This window comes from Canis lupus, chromosome 14, assembly GCF_048164855.1.
Source record: "Canis lupus baileyi chromosome 14, mCanLup2.hap1, whole genome shotgun sequence".
Lineage (NCBI taxonomy): Eukaryota > Metazoa > Chordata > Mammalia > Carnivora > Canidae > Canis > Canis lupus.
In genome coordinates, this window is record NC_132851.1 from 62,874,301 (window position 1) to 62,898,969 (window position 24,669).

General features: G+C 36.2%; 1 protein-coding gene across 10 annotated transcripts in view; it reads left to right on the forward strand.

Moving 5' to 3' along the window:
• SLC4A4 (solute carrier family 4 member 4) overlaps nt 1–24,669 on the forward strand; it is a 343,433-nt gene that overhangs the window by 253,517 nt on the left and 65,247 nt on the right. For all 10 annotated transcript variants that reach the window (XM_072775341.1, XM_072775342.1, XM_072775345.1 and 7 more), the window contains 2 exons: nt 1,608–1,879; nt 14,139–14,209. In XM_072775341.1, the coding sequence (XP_072631442.1) occupies nt 1,608–1,879; nt 14,139–14,209 (343 nt within the window). The remainder of the gene's footprint in view (nt 1–1,607; nt 1,880–14,138; nt 14,210–24,669) is intronic.

Genomic DNA, 24,669 nt, shown 5'->3' on the forward strand with positions numbered 1-24,669 from the left:
TGTGATGGCTCGTAGGTCATGTCAGTAACTGTTTCAAATCCTAAGCCACATAGGCATACCTTAATTCATCTAGCAAGTTTTCACTGGAAACCTATATGTCAAGCATTGTGTTAGCTTAGAGAATTTAAAGTTTATTCTAAGATTAGTGTGAAGCCATCAAAAAGTTTTAAATGGAGGTGGGGGATCTTATTTACATTCTAAAAGATTAGTTTGGCTGGGATGTGGAAAATGACTTTGGTCAGGGCAAACATGGATGTCCATTAAGGACTTATAATTAAGCAAATACTTCTTGGTGGCCCAAACTTGGTGGTGGTGAAGATGTTGATGTCATTCCTTTAGCAAAGTATTAAAATATATCACTATCAGAAATCCATTGTTTAAAAGCAAGACTGTAGAGCTTCAAGCATGCAGGATCCTTGATTTAGACTTTTTCTTGTAGGAGAAATATGACTACTACTATTTGCTTTTTCATCACAAATGATGAGAAAAAGATACTATAAGTAATCTTCACATAGTTTTAAAAGAATCAGTATGAAATGGTAAAATGTCAACACTTGACCCATCTTTTCCCAAACGTGAACTAATTTACTTATAAGAAATGGAAAAGCCTTCAAAAAAACAATGGCGTACTCTGATGGAGGCAGCTTATTCTAAGACTGCTGTGGGATAGGAACAGACAAAAAACAAGGTGGTGGCAAGATGCTTCACACACAACTTTAGCAGGAAGATATGTCTGTGCACAAGCTTCATGAGAAGCGGCTGCATCTGGCTATTGCATGGCAAGGCAGCCTTTCTGGATCTGACTACAGTATACTAATCCTATTTACCCTTAATTGCTTTGAGTTTTTGCTGCAACTCCATTTGTCCCCCCAGCCAGAATTAGTTGTTCTTCTGGGATACTCTGTGGGAATCTTTAGACATCATGTAGTATTTTATGGTGTGATTATGTTTATCAGTTTGTCTCTCTCAGGAGACTGCAATGAGGTGGGGTCAGAGACTATATTTATCTTAGTGTTTTCATTAACCAGTAAAGCGCACAAACATTTATTGGGTGCATACTGGGTATCAACATGACACTTTCTTTTTTTACAAAGATTTTATTTTAATTTATTCGAGAGAGAGAGAGAGAGAGAGAGAGAGAGGCAGGCACAGAGACACAGGCAGAGGGAGAAGCAGGCTTCCTGCAGAGAGCCCGACATGGGACTCCATCCCGGGTCTCCAGGATCACGCCCCGGGCTGAAGGTGGTGCTAAACTGCTGAGCCACCCGGGCTGCCCTTCCAAAGTGTTTATTTTATAAACTCCATTAAGGCAGGGACCAGATTTTCTGAATGAGAAAATTGAGTTATTTACATACAAATGGTATGACTACTTTTGATATGCCATTCTTAAACTTCTAGGATTATTTCCTTATGGTAGCATAATAATGTCACTAGATCACACCTTCAAACTTAATATTTTCTGGATGAAACTAAGACTAAGCTTTATATCTAGAGGCTAAAAGTGAGTGCTTATTTTGAGCAATCATTCTGAGGTCATTGGGCAGTTTTCTATTATTCCTTGAGTTCCATGGAGGAGGAGTCTAAATACCTTTCTTTCTTCTTTCCAGGGACCATAATTTTGACTATCTGGAGTTTCGCCTGTGGATTGGCTTGTGGTCAGCCTTCCTGTGTCTCATTTTGGTAGCCACAGATGCCAGCTTCCTGGTTCAGTACTTCACTCGCTTTACTGAAGAGGGCTTCTCTTCTCTGATTAGCTTCATCTTTATCTATGATGCTTTCAAGAAGATGATCAAGCTAGCTGACTACTACCCCATCAACTCTGACTTCAAAGTGGGCTACAATACTCAGTTTTCCTGTGCTTGTATGCCTCCCGACCCAGGTGAGGACATCATGCTTAGTGTTTTTGCTTACCCTGTGTTTGGAGAAAGGTATAGGCTCCATGCATGCAAATTTTTATCATGATCCTCAGGAGAAGGTTTTTATTTTCTCTGAGAAACCATCCTGCTGAATTTGAAATCTCATCACCCAAGGTATCTTAGCCATGTGATGCAATCGGGAAGTGAAACCAGAAGCTCTGAAATGTGAACATAATTAGCTCATACTTTGAAATTAACTCAAACTGTAGTATTTGCAAAGAAATTTAGTGTACATTATTCTTGAAATTATCTGATAGTTGAGGGAACCAGGTACAAATATTAACAGATATAAGGACCAGACCAACTCAGTAGTCCTCTGAACTTCTGTGCCATATTTTGCTGTTTCCTTATTACTATAGGAATCTCTTCCAAAAGTCTAAATAGATGGTTGTAAGCTTTTAGAAGAAACAAGGTACTCATTCACTGTATATAATTTGAAGCGTGAAAAAAAAAAAAGATTCAGAGTGGAGTCACCTAGTGGTAAAGTAGAGCCTTATAGTTCATCTATGCTAGAAAAGGTAAATAAGAAAAGAAAAGGAAAAATAAATAAATAAAGAAAGAAAGAAAGAAAGAAAGAAAGAAAGAAAAGAAGGAAGAAAGAAAAGAAGGAATGTTATGCTCTCAGGGAAGATTTACATTCTGGAGTTCAGAAAGGCATAAAAGTAAAAAGTAAGTTTTGAGTAAGGAATATGATGCTACACATCTTAGCACTTTAATATCCATCTTGTCAAACCTGGGTCAGCATCAGGACTTGTCCCCCAAAAAGTGCTCAATTTGGTCTTTGGGATTTTTTTTTTTTGGAGTAATGCATCATCATTTTATAATATGAAAGGCATTTTGGGAGAAAAGATTCACAATGGGGAAAGTTGTTTTATATTTGCTCTGGGAGGATGAGGGGTAGACATTTGTGTCAGACTGATTATAACTAATGGTGATGATGTTAGTTATCCCAGGTCATGCAATTAGCTACAGGTCATTGTCCCTTAGAATAAATAAAAATTCATGTACACTCCATGCTTCTGACAAAGATCTTGTAGCAGGAGGAGCACAACAGTGTACCGAGGGCTGTATAAACCTGAGCATAGATGTGGTGGGGCACATGTATGCAATGTGTACTTCTACTTAGAGATTCTGAGGAAAAACCTCTTTTTTTTTTTTAAACTTTATTTATTTGTTCATGAGAGACCCAGAGAAAGGGAGAGACATAGTGAGACTCAGAATCTCTAAGTAGAAGTACACATTGCATACATGTGCCCCACCACATCTATGCTCAGGTTTATACAGCCCTCGGTACACTGTTGTACTGAAGGGAGCCTGCTGTGGGACTCGATCCCAGGACCCCATGATCATGCCCTGAGCCAAAGGCAGATGCTCAACCACTGAGCCACTCAGGCATCCCTGAGGAAAAAAACCTCTTAATTACAGTAAAACAAACATGGATGGATTATAGACTAGGAGGCAAACAAAATGATTATGAATTTAAAAACGAAACAAGAGACTACAGAGAATTTTAATGCTTCTGACAGGCTGTGTCAGATTGCTCTCAGATATCTTGGTGTCGTATCTGAATTCTTCTCTGCCACTTTGGTGGAGAGATTTTAGAAGACCTGCATACATCTTGAGTAGTAAGAGCCAAGAGAAAATTGGGTCAGTCAGTAACACTGAGGAAAAGATAGGGCATCGTTGGGTTTTGCGCTCATGGATTCTTTTGTCTTCTTTAAGAATAGTAAACACGCATTAAAACAAAACACATGCTTAAAAAGCGGAGATCGGTATAATGCGGAAGTTTAAAGATTCAGGCAACATGAAAGACATATGGGTGCAAAAACTTATTGTTAAAATATATACTGATTACAGATATTTCATAACTTAAAAACTGCTTGAAGGGCGCCTGGGTGGCTCGTTTGGGTAAGCATCTGCCTTTGGCTCAGGTTGTGATCCCAAGGGTCCTGGGATCGAGTTCTGAATTGGAGAGCTGAGAGCCTGCTTCTCCCTCTGCTTCACTTTCTGTCTCATGAATAAATAAATAAAACCTTAAAAAAAAACTGCATAGAAGAGAGTAAGCTCTCGATACATGATAGATACTATCATTAGGGTCAATTAAATATGCTTGAAACACAGATGTTACCATTACATAACCATGGAGAACTTCTCCTAAAAGAAAAAGGAGGTTATCCTCCATTGTGGACCTTCAGGAGAAGTCCATACTATGCATGTTCAAAATATTGGCTCACAGATGTATTTAACTATAGGATTTTTTAACTTTCCCCTTCATTTATTTCTGTCTTTATTGATATGTAAGTATTTATATGAAAAAAGTCTGTAATCTGACTTCATAGGCAAATTTGAGTAGTCATTCAACAAAGTTTTCTAAAGGAAAAAAAAAAACTTTCTCAGTTGTTTTAAGGTTTGAGGTATTCATAAAGCCCAATGAGGGCTTTGCCAGCACACCTGGAGCAAAGAAGATCTACCTACCTGAGGCTTATGGAAATTGGTGCTCCTTGTTTTAATTGGATGCTGGTGGAGGGGGTAACATGAAGCCAAGGAAGACATATTTGAATGGTTTCAGCCATGAAAATATATAAAGATCTTACATGTAATTTTCCTTCCAAGAAGTATCGTTGTTTTCTTTTTCCTTCCTCCCTCCCTCCCCTCCCTTCCCCTCCCCTTCCTTCCTTCCTTCCTTCCTTCCTTCCTTCCTTCCTTCCTTCCTTCCTTCCTTCCTTCCTTCGTTTATTCATTCATGAGAAACACACGCAGAGGGAGAAGCAGGCTCCCTCTGGGGAGCCGGATGCGGGACTTGATCCCCGGACCCAGGATCATGCCCTGAACCGAAGGGACACTCAACCACTGTGCCACCCAGGGGTCCCAGGATCATTTTTCTTATAAAAGTTATCTTGAGGCTTGAAACATGCACAGTGAATAGTAGGTGAAGGTGGAGATAGCTTTGCCTTTGACCTGTTTTCTCTAGCTTGTATAAAAAGTCTGTCTTGGAAGAACTCTGACAATTCCTACTACCTCTAGGTGGTACCAGTAAAGCAGTATAGCAGGGATTTGAAGTCAGAAAATCTTGTATTTAAGTCCCAGCTTGGCTACTAATGCCCTATGTGTGACTTTGGGCAAGTTCCTTTTCCTAAGGAAGCTTTGCCTCACCTTCCTCATTGGTAAAATGGGGTTAATAATAGTGTGTACCTTATAGAATTGTTATACTGCGTGGAGAAAATGAGTTATTTCAGACAAAGTACTTAGGACAGGTTTTTTTTTTTTTTTTTTTTTTTTTTTTTTTTTTACTTAGGACAGCTTCTGATAAGTAGTTGTTAACTGCCATTGTTACTGCTGTTATTATTTATTAAAATTTAAGGTCAGCAAGTATGAATGATAGAACCAACAAACCAGTCTTCTTCATCCCCCCTCTAAGCAAACATTGTTGGGCAGTTGGCTTATTCTGCAACAAGATTGTTGGTTGCACCCAGTATTTTTAGAGTTGTCTAGATGAAAGGCACCTGTGAAGGATGTGTATATGATTGTGAAGGATTATTTTAACCTATGGAAATAAAATCTGTTTCTGGTTTGGAAAAGGCAAATGGATATCTCGATTTTCGTGCAATCTCATATTTTATAAAACCCCTTAAAATGAGTGTTTGTGTGTCTCTCTCATAGCCTTAATATTTTTTGAGAGAAAACTATATGCCACCATAAACTTAGTACTTCATGATAACAAATTGAAAAATGATAGTTAGAGAATAATACAGTTACACGTACAGCCACGGTAAGTATTCTAAAGACAACAAAAGCCTGGCCTTTCATCACAACATGCACTCCTAATAAAAGAATTCGGTCAATGAGTCAATAATATTTAAACTGGCGGGTGACTTGTTTTTCAACAGAGACAGTATGTAACAGTGAACCAGAAACTACACAGATGGAGTCATGATCCTGCAAACTGAGAAATGATTTTACAGGAAGGGAAATAGGGGTCACTTAATCACTAAGGAAACTCTATTCATGGCCACGATAATATTGTTGAGTTTTTTTGTGCTTTGAGAAGACAATTTTTCCTCCTCTTCTTCTTCCTTATTTTTCTTGTCCTCACTTGCTTCTGTAAATCTCCATCACTTCCTGAGTTTCAATTTATTCATACCTCTTTTTCTCCTTTCATTTTGCTCCATTTGTTGTTCAGGCGCCAAAGTCATGGACTTACTTAGGCTCTCACTAAAGAACTAAGAAAGCTCAGGTGCAAGCGCTAAAAGGAAAATTAGCCAGGGTGGATACATGTTTTGTGCTAAAATGTCCTTTTCTTAGAGTAGCTAGTAATTGATCTAGTAGAGGTTATATTTCCCCACTGTGCCTTGATGCTTATATAGCAAAGCTGTATAAGAAAGATGATTCAGTTCAGAAGCCAACAGTAAAAATTAAAAAATATCCAAATGATAATTCACAATTCTACATTTCATCACCAACATCCCAATTCAGGAAACAGTTGGGGTGATAAAGTATAAACAGTATGTGCTTTGGAGTAAAGGAAAGTGAGTGTGAATTTAGCTCTCGCTAGCAATGCGACCCTGGACTAAGCTAATTACCTAATTATTATTTTTTTTATGACCTGTGAGCTGGGTTAGTAATTGTATACCTACTCTGAGAAGTTATTATATGGGTTTAATGAAATAGTATACATAACATTGTGTGACACCTAAGTAAAAATTTGTTCTTTTTCTCATTGCTTCACAAAAGATGAAACAGCCAGTTTTATCTTTCAGTTGCATTCTTTAAAAAAAAAAAAAAAAGATTTTATTTATTTATTTATTTATTTATTTATTTATTTATTTATTTATTCAAGAGAGACACAGAGAAAGAGACAGAGACACAGGCAGAGGGAGAAGCAGGCTCCATGCGGGGAGCCTTATGTGGAACTCGATCCCAGGACCCTGGGATCATGACCTGAGCCAAAGGCAGGCAGGCGCTCAACCACTGAGTCACCCAGGTGCCCATTTTAGTTGTATTCTTTTAAAGAGGTTCAAATTTAATTTTCCCTGTGATTTTCCTAGAGAAAGATACTAACTAGGTTTTTCCTGGAAGCCTAATTAACAACTAATGTGCTGTTGTAGATAAATGTAAAGCACTGGACCCATATTTAAAGAAAAAAATGCTAAGGAGTTCAGTATATAATAGATCACTTAATCTTCCACTGAATCTCAAATCTAAAAAGTGTTATATACTGTTTATAATCATGTAGAAGGCTTTAAAGTCCTAGAACTGAAATGTTCAGTTCTTTTAAGGGGATTTGGTCTAATTCACTCAAAAACATAAATGAAAGAATTTTGTTATGAACTCTGCTCTATCCTTTTCCCCTTCTTTCCCTCTTTCTCCTGCTCTTTTGTCTTTCCCCTTCTGCTATCAACAAAAATTTATAGAGGATCTATTTCATTTCCTTTTAAGAATTGTGCTACTTGGAACGAGGTGGACTACACATATCATACACACACCCAGCACACACATACATACCTATGCACTACACCATACATGCACACCACGCTGTATACACCTATACACTACACCACATACACCTATACACACAAACCCTTATGCACCATATTGCACACACACACACACACCTGTTCATCACACAAATGCACACCACACACATCATACTACTCATACACCACACACATACCTATACATCACACACATACTCCTGTACACACATGCTGCTATATACCACATCATACACACCACACACACACCACATGTACCTGTACACAAACACGCATACATATACACCATACTGCACACACACTATACTACGTACAACTATATACCACACATACAGACACCACACCACACACACCTATACATCACACCGCACACGCATACCACCCTGCACACACACATCTTAACACCACACACACCACATCATACACACTTATACACTCCGCCACACCACACATACACACACTCATACACAGCTTTTTATAAAATGTGTTTTTAAAATGGTGTTAATTACTTTTTGAATGAATGAGGTCAGGTTTTCATTTGACCTATGCTTTAGAAATACATTTCCACTTTGATACCTGTGTTCATTTGCCTAATGTGTCAAGGTTGCAATGACTGTACTCTCAAGGGCATATTAATATTTTAGAAAGGGTCAAAATAAATTTTCCTACCAAGTGAAGTGTGGTTTTGTATCTGGAGGGGAAAGAAGCCTTGCTAAAAATGATAAACAAATTAGAAAAGCAAGAAAATCGCCTCAAGGGAATAGATACTATGCTTTATTATTAACAGAAGGGATATGTTTTATTGATACATTGTTGACTGTTCCAGGGAGAGAGTGTTTAATAATTGGTGAATGATTAAGAGGAATAAATCCTTTCTCAGGCACTGAGACATTTTTATCTCTAGTATCTCTAAGTAAAAGATGGCTTTCTCCCTGGTATAAAACTGTAAGACCAAGTCAAGTGATTGAAGTAGTCATGGCTTCCATTTCTAGACCTTTGTTTTATTCACAGCATGAGGGGACTTCCAAATACTCTAAAATGGTTGTCACTAGAGTAGAATCTCATTACCATTTCTTTCTATATAATTTTTCTATTATCGTAATAAATGCTATGCACCAATATGTTGCTACCATTAAAAAGAACTGCTGGATTGTGTCTCCTGTGGTCCCATGTTATAGTCAATATGTGTTTCATAATTAGAAAGCCCATTAAAGGAAAATTAGGAAATAAAAGATAAAATTAGGAAATAAAAGATAATCCTAATTTATCTTCCATGACCTGCATCATATTCTATGCAATTATGTTTTTATTATGTACCATTCCCTTTTTGGATTATAAGTAGGTTTAAATCATAGACTAATGGTTAAACAGAAAGTACTAGGCCTTCTGGTATAGGACCACTCAAGCTTTGCATTTGCAAGGAGACTCTACCAACTAGCTGACATTTAATCATTCACGGTAATATGGCCTTTTGAGAAAACCATAGGAATTTGAAACATCCATCATTATAGTTTCCTTTTCCTCTCCTAGACTAATAGTTTAGCAGTTTCTGTATAATACTTGCAGGAATCAGAAAATGGGAAGCAATTAATTTGGATAATTACCAGACCTGTGTAATTCTCTAGCTCTGCATTTGTATGAAAACAGATTTGAAAACGTATCCATAGTAATGTCTATACACATCTGAAATGTAATGATGAGTGGCTATGGAAGAGAAGGTTTTGTGTGTGTGTGTGTGTGTGTGTGTGTGTGAAAATAATGGCTAAATACATCCCACTTAATAGCAGATAGTAGCTCAACTTTTTGGCTTCCAGTGTGGTCTCGTAGATGCACATGTGAGAAAGTGTCCATGGATTGGAGAGTGTCATAACTTAAACTTGTTTAGTTGCAGTGAAAACCTCAAGCATGAGTTTTGGTAAAAATACTTAGGAAAATGAAAAGGGTAATAACAAGAAAAAATGAAGAACATTTTTCTATTGATTTTATTTGTTTTAAGGCTCAAGGCTGAGATAGTAGCAGGTAATTTCCCTAAGAGCTATTTCCCCCAAAGTTTTCTTCATTCACCTTGTCATCCCTCCAAAGATCATTTTTGCCTTTTATTGATCTAGACATTAAATTATAAATATTTGGTTTTATTAAGAGGAGTTCACGTGCTGAAATTACCCAGGACCCTTAAATAAGGATGGTGTGACCATGCAAGCAAGAAACTTACTCAAGTTTTATTCCATATCTGTTTTCCAGTTACTCAGTTTATTCAGATTAGCTTATGTAGAATGGAATAAAACAAACTTTCATTATCATGGAGAATACTCTTAAATTTTTTTCTTATTCAGACCAAGTTAACCAATTCTGCATTATTGTAATCCTTTTTTTTTTAAATAAAGATTTTATTTATTTATTCATGAGAGACAAAGAGAGAGAGAGGCAGAGAAAGAAGCAGAGGGAGAAGAAGGCTCACTGGGGGGAGCCCGATTTGTCACTTGATCCCAGAACCCTGGCATCACACCCTGGGCCGAAGGCAGATGCTCAACTGCTGAGCCACCAGGCGTCTCCATTATTGTCATCGTAAGAAGCTATGTTGTGGAATAGGTTCAGATTTGGCTAATATTTAAGCACCATCCAAGTGTCAGACATTTTACTAAAGGATTTTAATACACTATATTTCAATATATTATATTGTATTATTATAATATAGATGTATGTAATCATCACATAAACCTCGTAAGGCAGCAAACCCTTTTTACCCCCAGGGGTGAATTTTTGCTTTCTCCAGGTCATAAAGCTAGTAGTAACCTTAGCTATCATCTATTTCAGTTTTACCTGCTACTGGATACTGTGCTAAGAGCTTTGCCTACGTTGTCTTATTTGATCTGCATAGTAACCTTATGAGGTAGATTGTTTCAAATCCAACTTCGCGAATGAAGGACCTGTGGTCAAGAGCAGTGAGGTGACTTCCTCGAGATTATGTGGTGAGGTAGTCTGGGGACATTATGCTCCCGAAGGTGGTCAAGCCAGAGGTATAGCTCAGCTTTCTTAGCACTCCTGTCTCTAACTTGTGATGTGGTGGTATGTTGAAGCAGACAGATTTCTGTCTTGATGGCCATTTGTTGCTCATAGTTGACCATGTAGCTTTCCTGCAAATTCCTAATGCTACAGTTCCTGCTGTGTAAAGCAGAGGAATCATGGGGTAGTTCCAGGTGCCAGGTACTAGAGAATAAGGAAGGACAACCTTAAAATTGAAGTTGATATTTCTTATGCAGGAGGTATACTAACATTGACACATGGATGTCACCATTTTCTTCCTGCTCATGGCTCCTGTACTCTGTTCTTTCTGTAGATCTCTCATTAAACATGGAGAGGGAAAAAAGTGAGCTTAAGATAGGAGCACTCACAGGCACATTTAAAAATGTCTGTTTACTGACAATGTTCATTCCCCTGTTCCAGAGGATCAGCTAGAATTTGATACATGGGAAGGAAGATCAAGGGGTGAAAATCCAAGGACCATAAAATGAACAACCTGTGAAAACTCCCTGAAACCAAGTATGGGACACAGACTGTCCCAGTGACAAGAAGCTAATTCTACATTAGCCAGATTCCCAGGGCAAAGACTTTCTTTGTTTCCTAAGCCATGGTACGAAGCAAATAGTGAAGACCGACAGAGTGCAGTGTGTTTATGCTTTTCTATTTGACTTTTTCAGAATCCTAATTAAGGATATTACAAATTCCATATACATAGATCATTCTACACTTGGTTGCCAAAATACTTGCATTGTATGTATCTGGATCCAAAGGGTGACTAGTGGTTCTCGTAGACCAAACTCCCAATTGGAATTGATCATTTTCTCATCTGTGAGCTTAAAGAAATTTACTTTTAATATTACTTATGGACCCTACCATATTCTGCCAATATAGATTTATGGAAGTGCTTGTTTGTATATTTATTTTGAAATTCTCTTGAAGCAGCTACATACTAAAATAAGGCAGGAAAAGTTTACTGTCCTTTTGATTCTAGTCTTTTGAGATTTTGAGAGCCAGTATGCCTTAATAGCTTGTCTGAAAGGAAAATTGAAAAGATAGAGGAATTTAGATGAGTAGAACTGATGTGTATCTAGAACTTGAAAGTAGTTACTGAAAGTTCAGATTGGCTTCACTTGTGGTCTTTATTATCTGTCATTCATTTCACATACACACACAAAAAAGGAGGCTTGGATATCTTTTTCCCTCACTCCTGCTCCTTGTTTTTATACAGAAAATTATGTTGCAAAAAGACCTTCACTCTTATGACAGGAAGCTCATAAAATTGCATTAAAGAATCTTGCTTGGGAGGAAGAGCAGCTTTCCAGACACCATCTAAATAGAGCCTATGATTTCATATATGCCCTTTTCTTTCAAATGCTCAGACCAGTCAGACAAATCAGTGCGCAGTGGAGATTCACATATTCACATCATCTGACATTGGAGAGTGTTATCCCACCTTGAATTCTGTGGTTACAAAAATAAAATACTGGGTAGGAAAAGAAAGAATGCTGAACAAGATTTTAGTACCAATTCTACTTTTGGTTGACTCCACAATCCTGTGCAAGAAACTTGGCATATCTTGCTTCAGGGTCCCATTCAACATAAAATGGGTATGAAAATATATCTGTTACATGCTCTCAGGAGTTTTTAAAAGAGCAAATGGAATAATGTAAGAAAATATACTTTAGGCTTTAAAAAAAACAAAATAGTAATGAAAATCTAGGTTTTGTTAATAAAAAAAGTACTAACATCTTCTTCCTTTTGGGAATAGAGTCATGTTTGGCTTTTTTTTGTTTGGGCCAAGCATCCTTTTAGCCTGTTTTGATTTTTTCCATGGCCTGCACTGAAATAGAAAAAGAAAATAATTTGCACATGTGCTTGTTTTACTGTGGAAATAGGGATGCCCTAGCAGCAGCTAGCTTTAGATTAAAAGTTTAACGATTCCAGAACTTTCAAAGATTAGAATGGATTCTAAAATTGAGAAAAACCAGGGCTCAGGCTAAACATTTTCTCCCCTTTGTTTATTTTATTTCTTTTGCCTTTATCTGCTCTCATTCATTTGTAGTCATTAAATGGTCCCTATTTTAGCCTCATTTATTGATAGTAAAAAAGTATTTTTTCAGCTCTATTCAAGTATAATTGACAAAAGTGTGATATATTTAAAGTGTACAGAATGATAATTTCATATATGCATACAGTATGAAAGGATTCCCACCAAGTTAATACATCTATCACCTCACTTATTTATTCTATTTTATATTATTTTATTTTATGAACACCTAAGGCCTACTCTCAGAAAATTTGGATTATGCAACACAGTATTATCATCTATAGTTACCATGCTATACATTAGATCACCAGACCTTATTCCTCTTATAATTTAAAGTTTGTATCCTTTTATTAACCTCTTCCTATTTCTCCCAACCCCTGGCAACCACCATTCTACTATTTATTTCTATGAGTTGTACTTAATTTTTCTGTGAATTTTTTTAAGAGTCTACCTATAAGTATTTGTCTTCGTCTGACTTATTTCACTTAGCATAGTGCCTTCCAAGTTCATCCATATTTTTGCAGATGGCCGAATTTCCGTTTTCTTAAGTTGAATAATAAATATTTTTGAGTTCCTATTAGTTAAGTGCCAGACTGAGCAGATTCTGGGGAAAAGCAGTGAACAAGACATGTTCTTTCTTCATGAATCTTATATTCTCAATTTCAGCAATCAAATAAATCTGTTTGTTTCTCCTTAAGAGCTTATGCAGGTAAGACCTAAAATATGACGAGGTAAAAAGATAGTATAAGGGCTTGGGGGCAGGAGGGCACAGGCAGGAGGGGAACAATTAATAATTATCAATTTGGATGTTAAATGTGACACTCAAAGATGAAAACGTGTCATTTTACAGTATTTCCATAAATCAGGGATATTCTCTTAGTAACAATTTATTTTATGACACATAAAGCTTTACGTAATAGGAAAAAGGTTTACCTGATTAAAAAAAAGGTTAATTATAGGGTACTTTTAAAATAGTTTTAATTTTAGCCACATAAATTTTAAAAAATGAAATATTTCCAAGAGGAGGGTTGGTTTAATAAGTAAATTAGGTTTCTTTGAAAGTAGCCTCTTAATAAACCTATAACTCATGCCAAGTTATATGAAAATAATTTTTAAAATTAGAAAAATGTTTATTCCCATATTTATATAATTTATTATGTATTTGAAAGATATTTTGTTTTGTTTTCTCACATTTTGCAAAGATATACTTTCTCACATGCAGTCCAAATTACCAAGAATCCCAAATTGGTTAATTAGTGAAATTCCATTTTGTGAGATTTGACTATACATGAAGCCCATGATCAACTTACTCTCTTACTAACATCCATTTCTTCCACTAAGCAAAATATATTGAGTATCTGTTAGTAATGGTGAAGTTTTTTTCTTTTTTTTTTCTTTTTTGAACCCTGAAACAAATTGTAATACCATTTTCTTAAATGTTTGCCATTGTTTCTTATCAGATTAGAGTTCAACAGATATGTCTGAATCTTTGGTAATTCTTATCTAGGTGAAAGGTGAATATAATTATAATAAAGAAAAATTCATTATGCTTTATGTTACTGTTGAAGACATTTTTAATACTTAGCTTTTTTAGATTTTGAGTTATGCAGTTAGGTCATTTTTATTTTATTTTTATGGTAAAAGATTGTCTTTTTCTTACAGTTAATATCTCAATATCTAATGATACTACATTGGCTCCAGAGGATTTGCCAACTATTTCTTCTGCTGACATGGTGAGTTAATATTTCAAACCGCTTGTATATGGTATACTCTAATTATAATATTCATAACATGATGTTTCCTACCCATCAGCAATCTGAGTGTGAATACAACTTTAATAATCAGTGATAATGGAAGGATGGAAAAAAACACTTTCCTTGCGCTAGCCAGTTTTTTTTTCTTTTTTAAAAAAACTCAAGTGAATTTTTATCCCTATAACATGCTTTTTAAATCTGCTTAGGAATTTAACTACTATATCCATTCATTGTCACCTTGAGATATTTTCACAAGTGAAGAAAGTCGAAAAATGAGAGCATGGTATCCTCTCTCTGTTTTCAGAATGATTAAGAATTCTTCTGACTACCAAAGAGTGTTGTGTTCTCCTCAGTAAGGGTGATTACAGCAGGACATTTCCCCTGTCACTTAGAAAGCACTGTGCCTCTGTCACATGATATCCTTTCCCATGGCTTGTAACCAAGGATCTTTAAGAGACTGGAACTAAGCTTTAAAAATGAACTGTTTTGCATGGAAGGTCACACACTGGAAGGAGACTTTTGTGTTGGAGAAAAAGGGGAAAGTGCTATTTCAGGCTTCTAATTGTGTTCCTTCTACACTGGATATGGAATCTTACCAGAGAATATCAATCTCTCAGTTATAAAGACAGAAACCATAATACCTTGTATTGATAGAGTGCCCATCTCTCCGGAGCCCAGAACACTTCTGCAGATATTATGCAGCGAGTGCCCACAACTCCCTTTCAAAGATGATGCTTTTTATCTTCCCTGGGCAACTCTCACTTGACCCTAATTCTCTCTTGCTTTCATATTCTGTTGCTCCCTTGACTTCTTTCCTTACTGGTAAAGTCCTCTCTGATTTTCTCCAAACTTTGCCTGATTATTTATGTTTGATTGTGTATGTGTGTGTGAGTGTGTGAGTGTGTTTGTGAGGGGAGAGTATATATGTTTTAAAAGCCACATACAGAAAAGAGATCAATTTTCAGTCTTTGAGTCAGCCAGTCTATTGCCTACAAGAACTTGACTAAAATACAGAGAAAAACAGTTCCTTCTAGACTTGAAATAATTTTAATTAAAGTCTAATTAAAAATTTAAAATACTATATAATTAATTAAAAATTTAAGTTAATTTGCAATTAAAAATTAATAAAACACGTCCATTGGCTTAAAAAAAGATTATTTCTGACTTAATTCCTTTTGTAACTAACCAAGGAAAGCTTTAAAAATTAATGAATTTTTAAGCCCTGTCTTTGGGCAAATTCTAGAGTGATTCTAGAAATTGACATGTAATTATAAGGTCACTATAAGATTTATGGAAAACAAATGGAAATTGCGATTGACTGCTAGTATGACTATGATAAAAGACATAAAGGCACAATAATGATTACAATTTAGCTATCATTTATAGGGCATCTACTAGAGACTAGGTGTTTTACCCATGTTCTTATCATTAACACAAACTACCATGTATAATTCTGTTCATTTTATAGATGAAAGAAAATGAAGCTTTAGAAGGTAAATAAGCTTTCTTGCTCGGTCATGTAGCCATAAATTATTAAATCATAGATTTGAAATGAAATCTGAGTGGTTCTACGACCATTTCTAGCACACCATGATGCATGTTTGCAGATAGAAAGGTTTACACTTTCAGTTCTTATGCATGTCTATACTCCAGAAGTCCCCTCATGTGTGTATCACTTACATACCTTACTTAAAATGTTAAGTTGCTATGTTCAGCACCTCTAGAGAAGAAATTAGGAAAAAAATGTGTGTATGTAATTATGAAGGACTTTTTTACTATGAATTAGAACTCTTATTCTATCCTTCATTTCTTCTTTTCTATCCATTTCAATGCCTTTAGGTATACTTTGCTGATACACACACACACACACACACACACACACACACATATAATTTGTATATATACAAGATCCAGAAATGAGTATTAAAGAGGTAATATGATTTATTTTTACCAGTAATAATTACCATTTTTGAGCACCTACCAAGGGCCAGGTTCTTCACATTGTCTATTTATTATGTCTGAGTTATTATGTTACCTATATTTAAAAAAATTAATTTAAATTCAATTTAGTTAACATATAGTGGTTATTAATTTCAAGGGTAGAATTTAGTGACTCATCAATTTCATGTAACACCCAGTGCTCATTGCATCTCATGTCCTCCTTAATGCCCATCACCCAGTTACCCCATCCTTTCACTCAACTCCCCTCCAGCAACCCTCAGTTTGTTTCCTAGAGTTAAGAGTCTCTTATGGTTTGCCTCTTCTCTGTTTTTATCTTATTTTTTTTCCTGCTCTTCCCCTATGTTCATCTATTTTATAACGTTACCTGTAATATACGAATGAAACAGAAGCTTAGAGAGGTTAACTGTTCTCTCAAAGGCCATGTTGTCAGTATCTGTAAAATCAGGAGTTGAACTCCGGGCTTTCTAACTCCAAAACCTGCCTATTTTCATTATTTGGGGAAGCAGAATAGTGTTTCCTGTAGAAGGACTTAAAAAATACTGAGTTCTTATGTCATGCTGTCCAGAGTCAACTTCAGGGATCCACTACTTCTCAGTTTCCCATTTGTAAAATGGTGATGATAATAGTACTTTATCTCACTGATGCTATAAAAGTCAAATGAGTAAGCAGGTGGGATGTAGCATAGTGGCTGGCACATACTTATTTCTCAGTTGGGTTAGCTAATGTTAATATTCTCTTTAGGTATTATTATCATTCCACTAAGTCCATGTTGCCACCATTACTTAGGTTGGTAGAGAAAATAAACTGGATGCCAAACTGGTCTGACAGTCACCTGGGCCCTCTCTCTGTTCAGCCATGCTAGCTCTGCTACCCTCAGTCTTTCCTGGGACATACAGTCATCAAGGATTTAATGTCCATCTTTTATTCAGCCATAATTAGATTATGAGAGAAAGTACCGCAAAACTGACACGTAACCCTGGGGCACCAGCAAGACTCCCTCTCACAAGGCTCTGGGAACACTGTCAGAGGAGGGAAAGCTTTTTCTCTTCAGCTTCACTAGCATGAAGACAACTTTTCTGCTTCACAGGAATATGGGTGTGTTTTCAGGAAGAATGTACATTAGAGCATTTAGACTGACTGTAACTCTAGAATAACCATCCCTCAAGATAAAAAGGCAGGTTTTCCATTATTTACATTCATTGTTGGATTCACTGCGTTTTTAATGCTTCTGAGCTTCAACAGTTTTCCTGTAGACTTATTGGTAGGCATATCCCTTCAACCTGCAAAAAAATTTTTTTTGAAAGGTTCCTCTAAAACGTTGAGACCAGCCACAACTTATCCGTACTGTATCAACACACTGAGTCTTAGGGTCTGCTGGCTTCCACTTACAAGCTCTCAGAGAGAGAGAGAGAGAGAGACCAGATTTCACAGTCTGACATTGAGGCTTCTCCAAGGAGGTGATTGAATGGATTAGTTACTTTTTGTTTTTTACATTAGATTCTTTTTTTTTTTTAAATGTTATTAAATTTGAGGTGCACTTTAAAACCTACAGTTCTTACATGTCCATTGCAGTGAGTTTTGACATTTTATAGACTCATGTAATCATTACCCAAAGCAAGATACATATAGAACATCGCCATTATCCCGGAAAGTCCCGTGGGGAATGCTCTTTGTTTTGTTTTATGCCTCAGCTTCGGAGCCATGGGAGATCTTTCTTTGCTCAACTGCTCTGCCCTAGCCTTCAAAGGGAAGATGCCTTCAACTCTTCAGAGAGTGCTAGAATTCCACAAAGGGGTTTTCCTCCACTCTCTTGCCCTGCTTCCCATCTTAGGAAGATGACTTGTATTTGGTAGAGACTCTGTGTCTAAGGGGGGATTTCTCTCAGCTCTCTTATCAAACCTCCTGCCTTTTGTGTACAACCTGTGTACTTGGCGAAGCCCATGAGAAAGTTTGGTGGATGGATAAAGGCTCAGCCTAACGCCTAGGGCTCCTTGGAATTCTGATCTGTCACCCCAGTCTGCATGCAGCCATTAAACACTCATTGAATATTTGGCTTATTTTGCCCCACCTCCATCTGCATTGGGTTTATCTTCCATGTGCCACTCTGGCATGCATGAGGTAGCCATGGATTTCTTCTCTTTCATGAAGGTCTTGTAATTTTTAGAATTTATTTAAGTTTCTTTATATCTTCATCTCTCTGGTGGTTTTTTGAAAACTATGATTTTATGCCTTATCCAGCTTGGTTGGATAGTTTAGAAATAGCTCCTTTCTTTCTCTTTTTTCTTTTTCTTTCTTCTTTTCTTTTCTTTCTTTTCTTTCTTTTCTTTCTTTCTTTCTTTCTTTCTTTCTTTCTTCTTCTTCTTCTTCCTTCCTTCCTTCCTTCCTTCCTTCCTTCCTTCCTTCCTTTCTTTCTTTCTTTCTTTCTTTCTTTCTTTCTTTCTTTCTTTCTTTCTTTCTTTCTTCTCCTTCCTTCCTTCCTTCCTTCCTTCCTTCCTTCCTTCCTTCCATCCTTCCTTCCTTCCTTCCTTCCTTCCTTCCTTCCTTCCTTCCTTCTTTCTTTCTTTCTTTCTTTCTTTCTTTCTTTCTTTCTTTCTTTCTTTCTTTCTTCTTTCTTTCTTCTTTCCTTTTTATTTAAATTCCAGTTAGTCAACATACAATATAATATTGGTTTCAGATATATAATATAGTGATCCACCACTTCCATACAACACCCAGTGCTTATCACAAGTGCACTCCTTAATCCCAATCACCTGTTATTTAACCTATCCTCCCCTTCCACTTCCTCTCTGGTGACCATCATTTTGTTCTCTATAGTTAAGCGTCTGTTTCCTGCTTTCTCTCTGTCTCTTTCTCACCCCTGTTGCTTACTTGTTTTGTTTCTTAAATTCCACATACAAGTGAAATAATATGGTATTTGTTTTTCTATAACTGACTTATTTGGCTTAGCATAATACACTGTAGTTCCATCAATGTTGTCATAAATGGCAAGATTTATCCTTTTTGATGGACAAGTAATACTCCATTATATATATGTAGCTCATCTTTATCCATTTGTCAGTCGATGGATACTTGGACTGTTTCCATTAACTTGCCTATTATAGATAATGCTGTAATAAATATTGGGGTGCATGTGTCCCTTTGAATTAGTATTTTTGTATTCTTTGGATAAATACCTAGTAAGATAATTGCTGAATTGTAGCATAGTTCTATTTTTAACTTTGTGAGAAACCTCCATAGTGTTTTACAGAGTCACTGCGCCAGTTCGCATGCCCACCAGTAGTGCAAGAGATTTGCCTTTCTCTACATCCTCGCCAACATTTGTTGTTTCTGGAGTTGTTAATTTTGGCCATTCTGACAGGTGTGAGTGATACTTAATTGTGGTTTTGATTTATATTTCCCTGATGCTGAGCGATATTGAGCATCTTTTCATATGTCTGTTGGCCATCGTATGTCTTCTTTGGAAAAATGTCTATTCATGTCTTTTGCCCATTTTTAAATTGAATTATTTGTTTTTGAGGTGTGAATTTGATAAGTTCTTTATAGATTTTGGATACTAACCCTTTATCAGGTATATCATTTGCAAATATCTTCTCCCATTTTGTCAGTTGCCTTTTAGTTTTGTTGATGTTTCCTTCACTGTGCAGGAATTTTTTATCTTGATGGGGTCCCAAAAGTTTACTTTTGCTTTTGTTTCCCTTGTCTCAGGAGACATACATATCTAGATAGAAGTTGCTATGGCCAATGTCAAAGAGTTGCTATGGCCTGTGTTCTCTATGATTTTGATGGTTTCCTGTCTTACATTTGGGTCTTTAATCCATTTTGAATTTATTTTTGTGTATGGTCTGAGAAAGTGGTCACTTTCTATGTCTTAATCACAAGTAGAACAACCAATTAGTTTTGATATTTCACAATAACACATACAATTATAGACAACCGCAGCTCAAATGTGTTCTTTAGATCGTAAAGTAAGATTGTGGATTACTGCAAATCTGGCCTACTTACTGCAGGGAAAGAAAAACCTGAATGAGTACATTAACCACTTAACCTTGAGACTTTTATTTATAGCATTACCTTCATTTGTATATATTTTAAAAGGCATATATTTTACTAGTTGATACCTAAGGAGAGCAATATAGAATCTTTCATTTTTATTTATTTTATTTTTTTGCTTATTATGTTACCCATTGAAGCATATCATGTCTACATGGAGATGCTGTTAATCATGGAACAAAGAACTATTATAGTCTCATAAATTCTGCTTGGCAGTCAGACATGGAAGCAAAAGTGCTTTGATTTGATGTACCTTCAGGGTGATTTTAGGAGTAAGCATTCATTTTCATGGGAAATAGAATGTCATATTAATCTTCTTGTGCATAACATCTTTGTGATTTTCTCTCACCGAGAAAGTCAAGTGTCATTCTGTCCTTAAATCCCCTTGAATATAACATGTTCCTACTTTTAAAAATATTATAGAAAATTTAAAACATGCAGTAAAATATGGAGAATAGTACAGTGAAACCCCATATACACATCACCTAGTTTCAAGGACTATCCACAGTCTGTTCATCCTCTCTCACATACATATCCCCCACTTTTGTCTTTGGGAGGATGCTGTAGAATTTTAAATTTTAAAATTCATTTGTCAGTATACCTTATCTTTTAAGATTTACAAACAACTCCATTCAAAGTAAACAAAATAATTCTCTAGAAAATGACATCCAGCAATATAGATTGACATCTCTTTTTCTTGAGATTGACCACAGTTAAGATCCTTCACATCTTGGTCCCATTTCTCTTACACCATTTTTTTTTACTGCTCATTTGTACAATCGATCTGTTTTGGCTCACCTTGTCCACTCACTGCTAGTTTCTGCACATGGTGAACATCCAATAAATTTTGAAAGGACTTACCAGATAAGTGAAGGAAGCATTGTATATACCTGAATCAGCATCTTTGCTCATCTTCCTGTGTAATGCTCTATGTCTTTGTTTGTGCCAGTGCAGAAAAAAATATATATCCAAAGCTTTCACTTTTTTTTAAAAAGATTTTATTTATTTATTCATGAGAGAGTGAGAGAGAGAGAGAGAGAGAGAGAGGAAAGAGAGGCAGAGGGAGAAGCAGGCTCCATGCAGGGAGGCCGATGTGGGACTCCATCCTGGGACTATCACGTCCTGGGTTGAAGGCAGGTGCTAAACTGCTGAGCCACCCAGGGATCCTCAGCTTCTCACTTTTATTTCCTTTTCTACTCACTTTTGTTACCCTCTCTGTCATTCTTTTTTAGTTTTGTTCTCCTGCCACTCTTCTTTCTACACTTTGGAATATGAGTGTTCTACAAGGACCTTGTTCTACAAGCCTCTTTCAAGGCTTAGCTTAAATTTTGTTTTCTCTATGCTAAATGAAACCGATCAGTCCTTTTTCTAATCTACTGATCTCTGTACCATTCATTTAGACAGTTCGTTTACTGCCTTGCATTATTAATTACTATTTAAGTGGACATATTTTATTTCTCCAAGGAAACTTTTAAAAATTGTTTTATTCTTCTTTATTGCTCCCTTAACACTGTCTCAGTTCCTTTATTTAATCAGGACCTAGTGTATTTTCTGTTTTCTTTTGGCCACATTTTCTATTTTCCACATGCTGCTGTTACTCAGAGTGGCCTATATCTAATTGAAATAGCAACTGCAGAGTTAGCAAACAAAACAAAACAAAACCAAGGGTCCCAGTTACATTTGAATTTCTGGTAAATATTGAACAATTATTTTAGTATAAATATGTCCTTTATATTGCATATACTATTTGCTTATACTAAAAATATTATTCACTGTTTATCTGAAATTCAGATATAACTAGGCATCCTATATTTTATTTGGCAACTTCATTTTATTTATCTTTTTAAATTTAAATTCAAGTTAGTTAGCATATAGTGTAGTATTGGTTTCAGGAGTAGAATTTAGTGATTCATCATTTACATATAACCTCCAGTGCTCATCCCAAGTATCTTCTTCAATGCCCATTGCCCATTTAGCCCATACCCTCACCCACCGCCCCTCCAGCAACTCCCAGTTTGTTTTAAGAGTCTCTTAAGGTCTGTCTCCCTCTATTTTTATCTTATTTTTCCTTCCCTTTCCCTATTCATCTATTTGTTTTCTTAAATTCTACATATGAATGAAATCATATATCTGCCTTTCTCTGACAGACTTATTTCGCTTAGCATAATACACTCTATTTCCATCCACATTTTTGCAAATAGCAAGATTTCATTCTTCTTGATGGTTAATATTCCATTACATGTATATGTGTGTATGTGTATATGTGTATATATGTATGTGTGTGTATATATGTGTGTATATATATATGTGTATATATTCATATATACACACCCTACCTCTTCTTTATCCATTCATCGATAGATGATAGATGGACATTTGGTCTCTTCCATAATATGGCTATTGTTGATAGTGCTACTATAAACTTTGGGGTGCAGGTGCCCCTTTGATTCAGCATTTTTGTATTTTTGGGGTAAATGCCTAGTAGCACAATTGTTAGGTAATAGGTAATATTTTTAACTTTTTGAGGAACCTCCATACTGTTCTCCGCAGTGGCTGCAGCAGTTTGCATTCCCACCAGCAGTGCAAAAGACCCCTCTCTCTACATCTCCTCACCAACATCTGTTGTTTCCTGAGTTGTTAATTTTAGCCATTCTGACAGGTGTGCAGTGGTAGCTCATTGTGATTTTGATCTGTATTTCCCTGATGCTGAGTGATGTTGAGCATCTTTTCATGTGTCTGTTAGCCATCTGGATGTCTTTGGAGAAGTATCTGTTTCTCTTCTGCCCATTTAAAAAAATATATTTTATTTATCTATTCCCGAGAGACACAGAGAGGCAGAGACACAGGCAGAAGGATCATACCCTGAGCTGAAGGCAGATGCTTAAGCACTGAGCCACCCATGTGTCCCATCTTCTGCCCATATTTTAATTGGGTTGGCTTGTCTTGTTTTTTGGTATTGAGTTGTGTAAGTTCTTTATATATTTTAGATACTAATCCTTTATCAGATATATCATTTGCAAATATCTTTTCCCACTCCATCCATCCTTTTAGTTTCCTTAATTGATTCCCTCACTATACAGAAGCTTTTTATCTTGATGAGGTCCCAGTAGTTCATTTTTACTTTTTTTACTTTTGTTTCCCTTTCCTCTGGAAACATGTCTAGCAAGAAATTGCTGTGGCCGAGGTCAAAGAGGTTGCTGCCTGTTTTCTCCCGTAGGATTTTGATGCTTTCCTGTCTTACATTTAGGTCTTTTGAATTTATTTTTGTGTATGGTGTAATAAAGTGGTCCAGTTTCATTCTTCTGCATGTTACTGTCTAGTTTTCTAAGCACTGTTTGTTGAAGAGACTTTTTTCCATTGGATATTCTTTACTGCTTTATTGAAGATTAGTTGACCATATGGTTGAGGGTCCATTTCGGGCTTCTCTACTCCAATCCAGTGATCTATGTGTCTGCTTTTGTGCCAGTACCACGCTGTCTTGATGATTACAGCTTTGTAGTACAGCTTGAAGTCTAGGATTATGATGCCACTGTTTTGCTTTTTGTTTTAAGTATTACTGTGACTATTAAATTATTTGTTCTACCTCTGTGAAAAATGCTGGTGTTATTTTTATAGGGATCGCATTGAATCTGTAGCTTGTTCGGGGTAATATGGACATTTTAACAATATTTGTTATTTCAAACTATGAGCATGGAATGCTTTTTCCATTTCTTTGTGTCCTTTTCAATTTCTTTCATAAGAGTTCTATAGTTTTTAGTGTACAGATCTTTTACCTCTTTGGTTAGGTTTTTTCTTAGGTATCTTATGGTTTTTGGTGCAATTATAAATGGGATTGATTCCTTGATTTCTCTTTCTACTGCTTCCTTACTATTGTATAAAAATGCAACAGATATCTGTATGTTGATTTTATATCCTATGACTTTGCTGAATTCATGTATTATTTTCTAGCTATTTTTTGGTGAACTCTTTTGGGCTTGAAATGTAAGGTATCAGGTTGTCTCCAAAGAGTGAAAGTTGGCTTCTTTGCCAGTTGGGATGCCTTGTATTTCTTTTTGTTGTCTGATTGCTGAGACTGGCACTTCTAGTACTATGTTGAACAACAGTGGTGAGAGTGGACATCTCTGTCATGTTCCTGACAGGGAAAAGCTCTCAGTTTTTCCCCATTGAGGATGATATTAGCTATGGGTCTTTTGTATATGGCCTTCATGATGTTGAGGTATGGTCCTTCTATCCCTACTTTTGTGAGTATTTTTATCAAGAATGGGTGCTGTATTTTGTCAAATGCTTTTTCTGCATCTTTTGAGAAGATCATATGGTTCTTTTTTTTTTTTTTATTAATGTGGTGTATCATGTTAATTGATTGATGGATATTGGACCACCCCTGCAGCCCAGGAATAGATCCCACTTGATCATGGTGGAAAAATCCT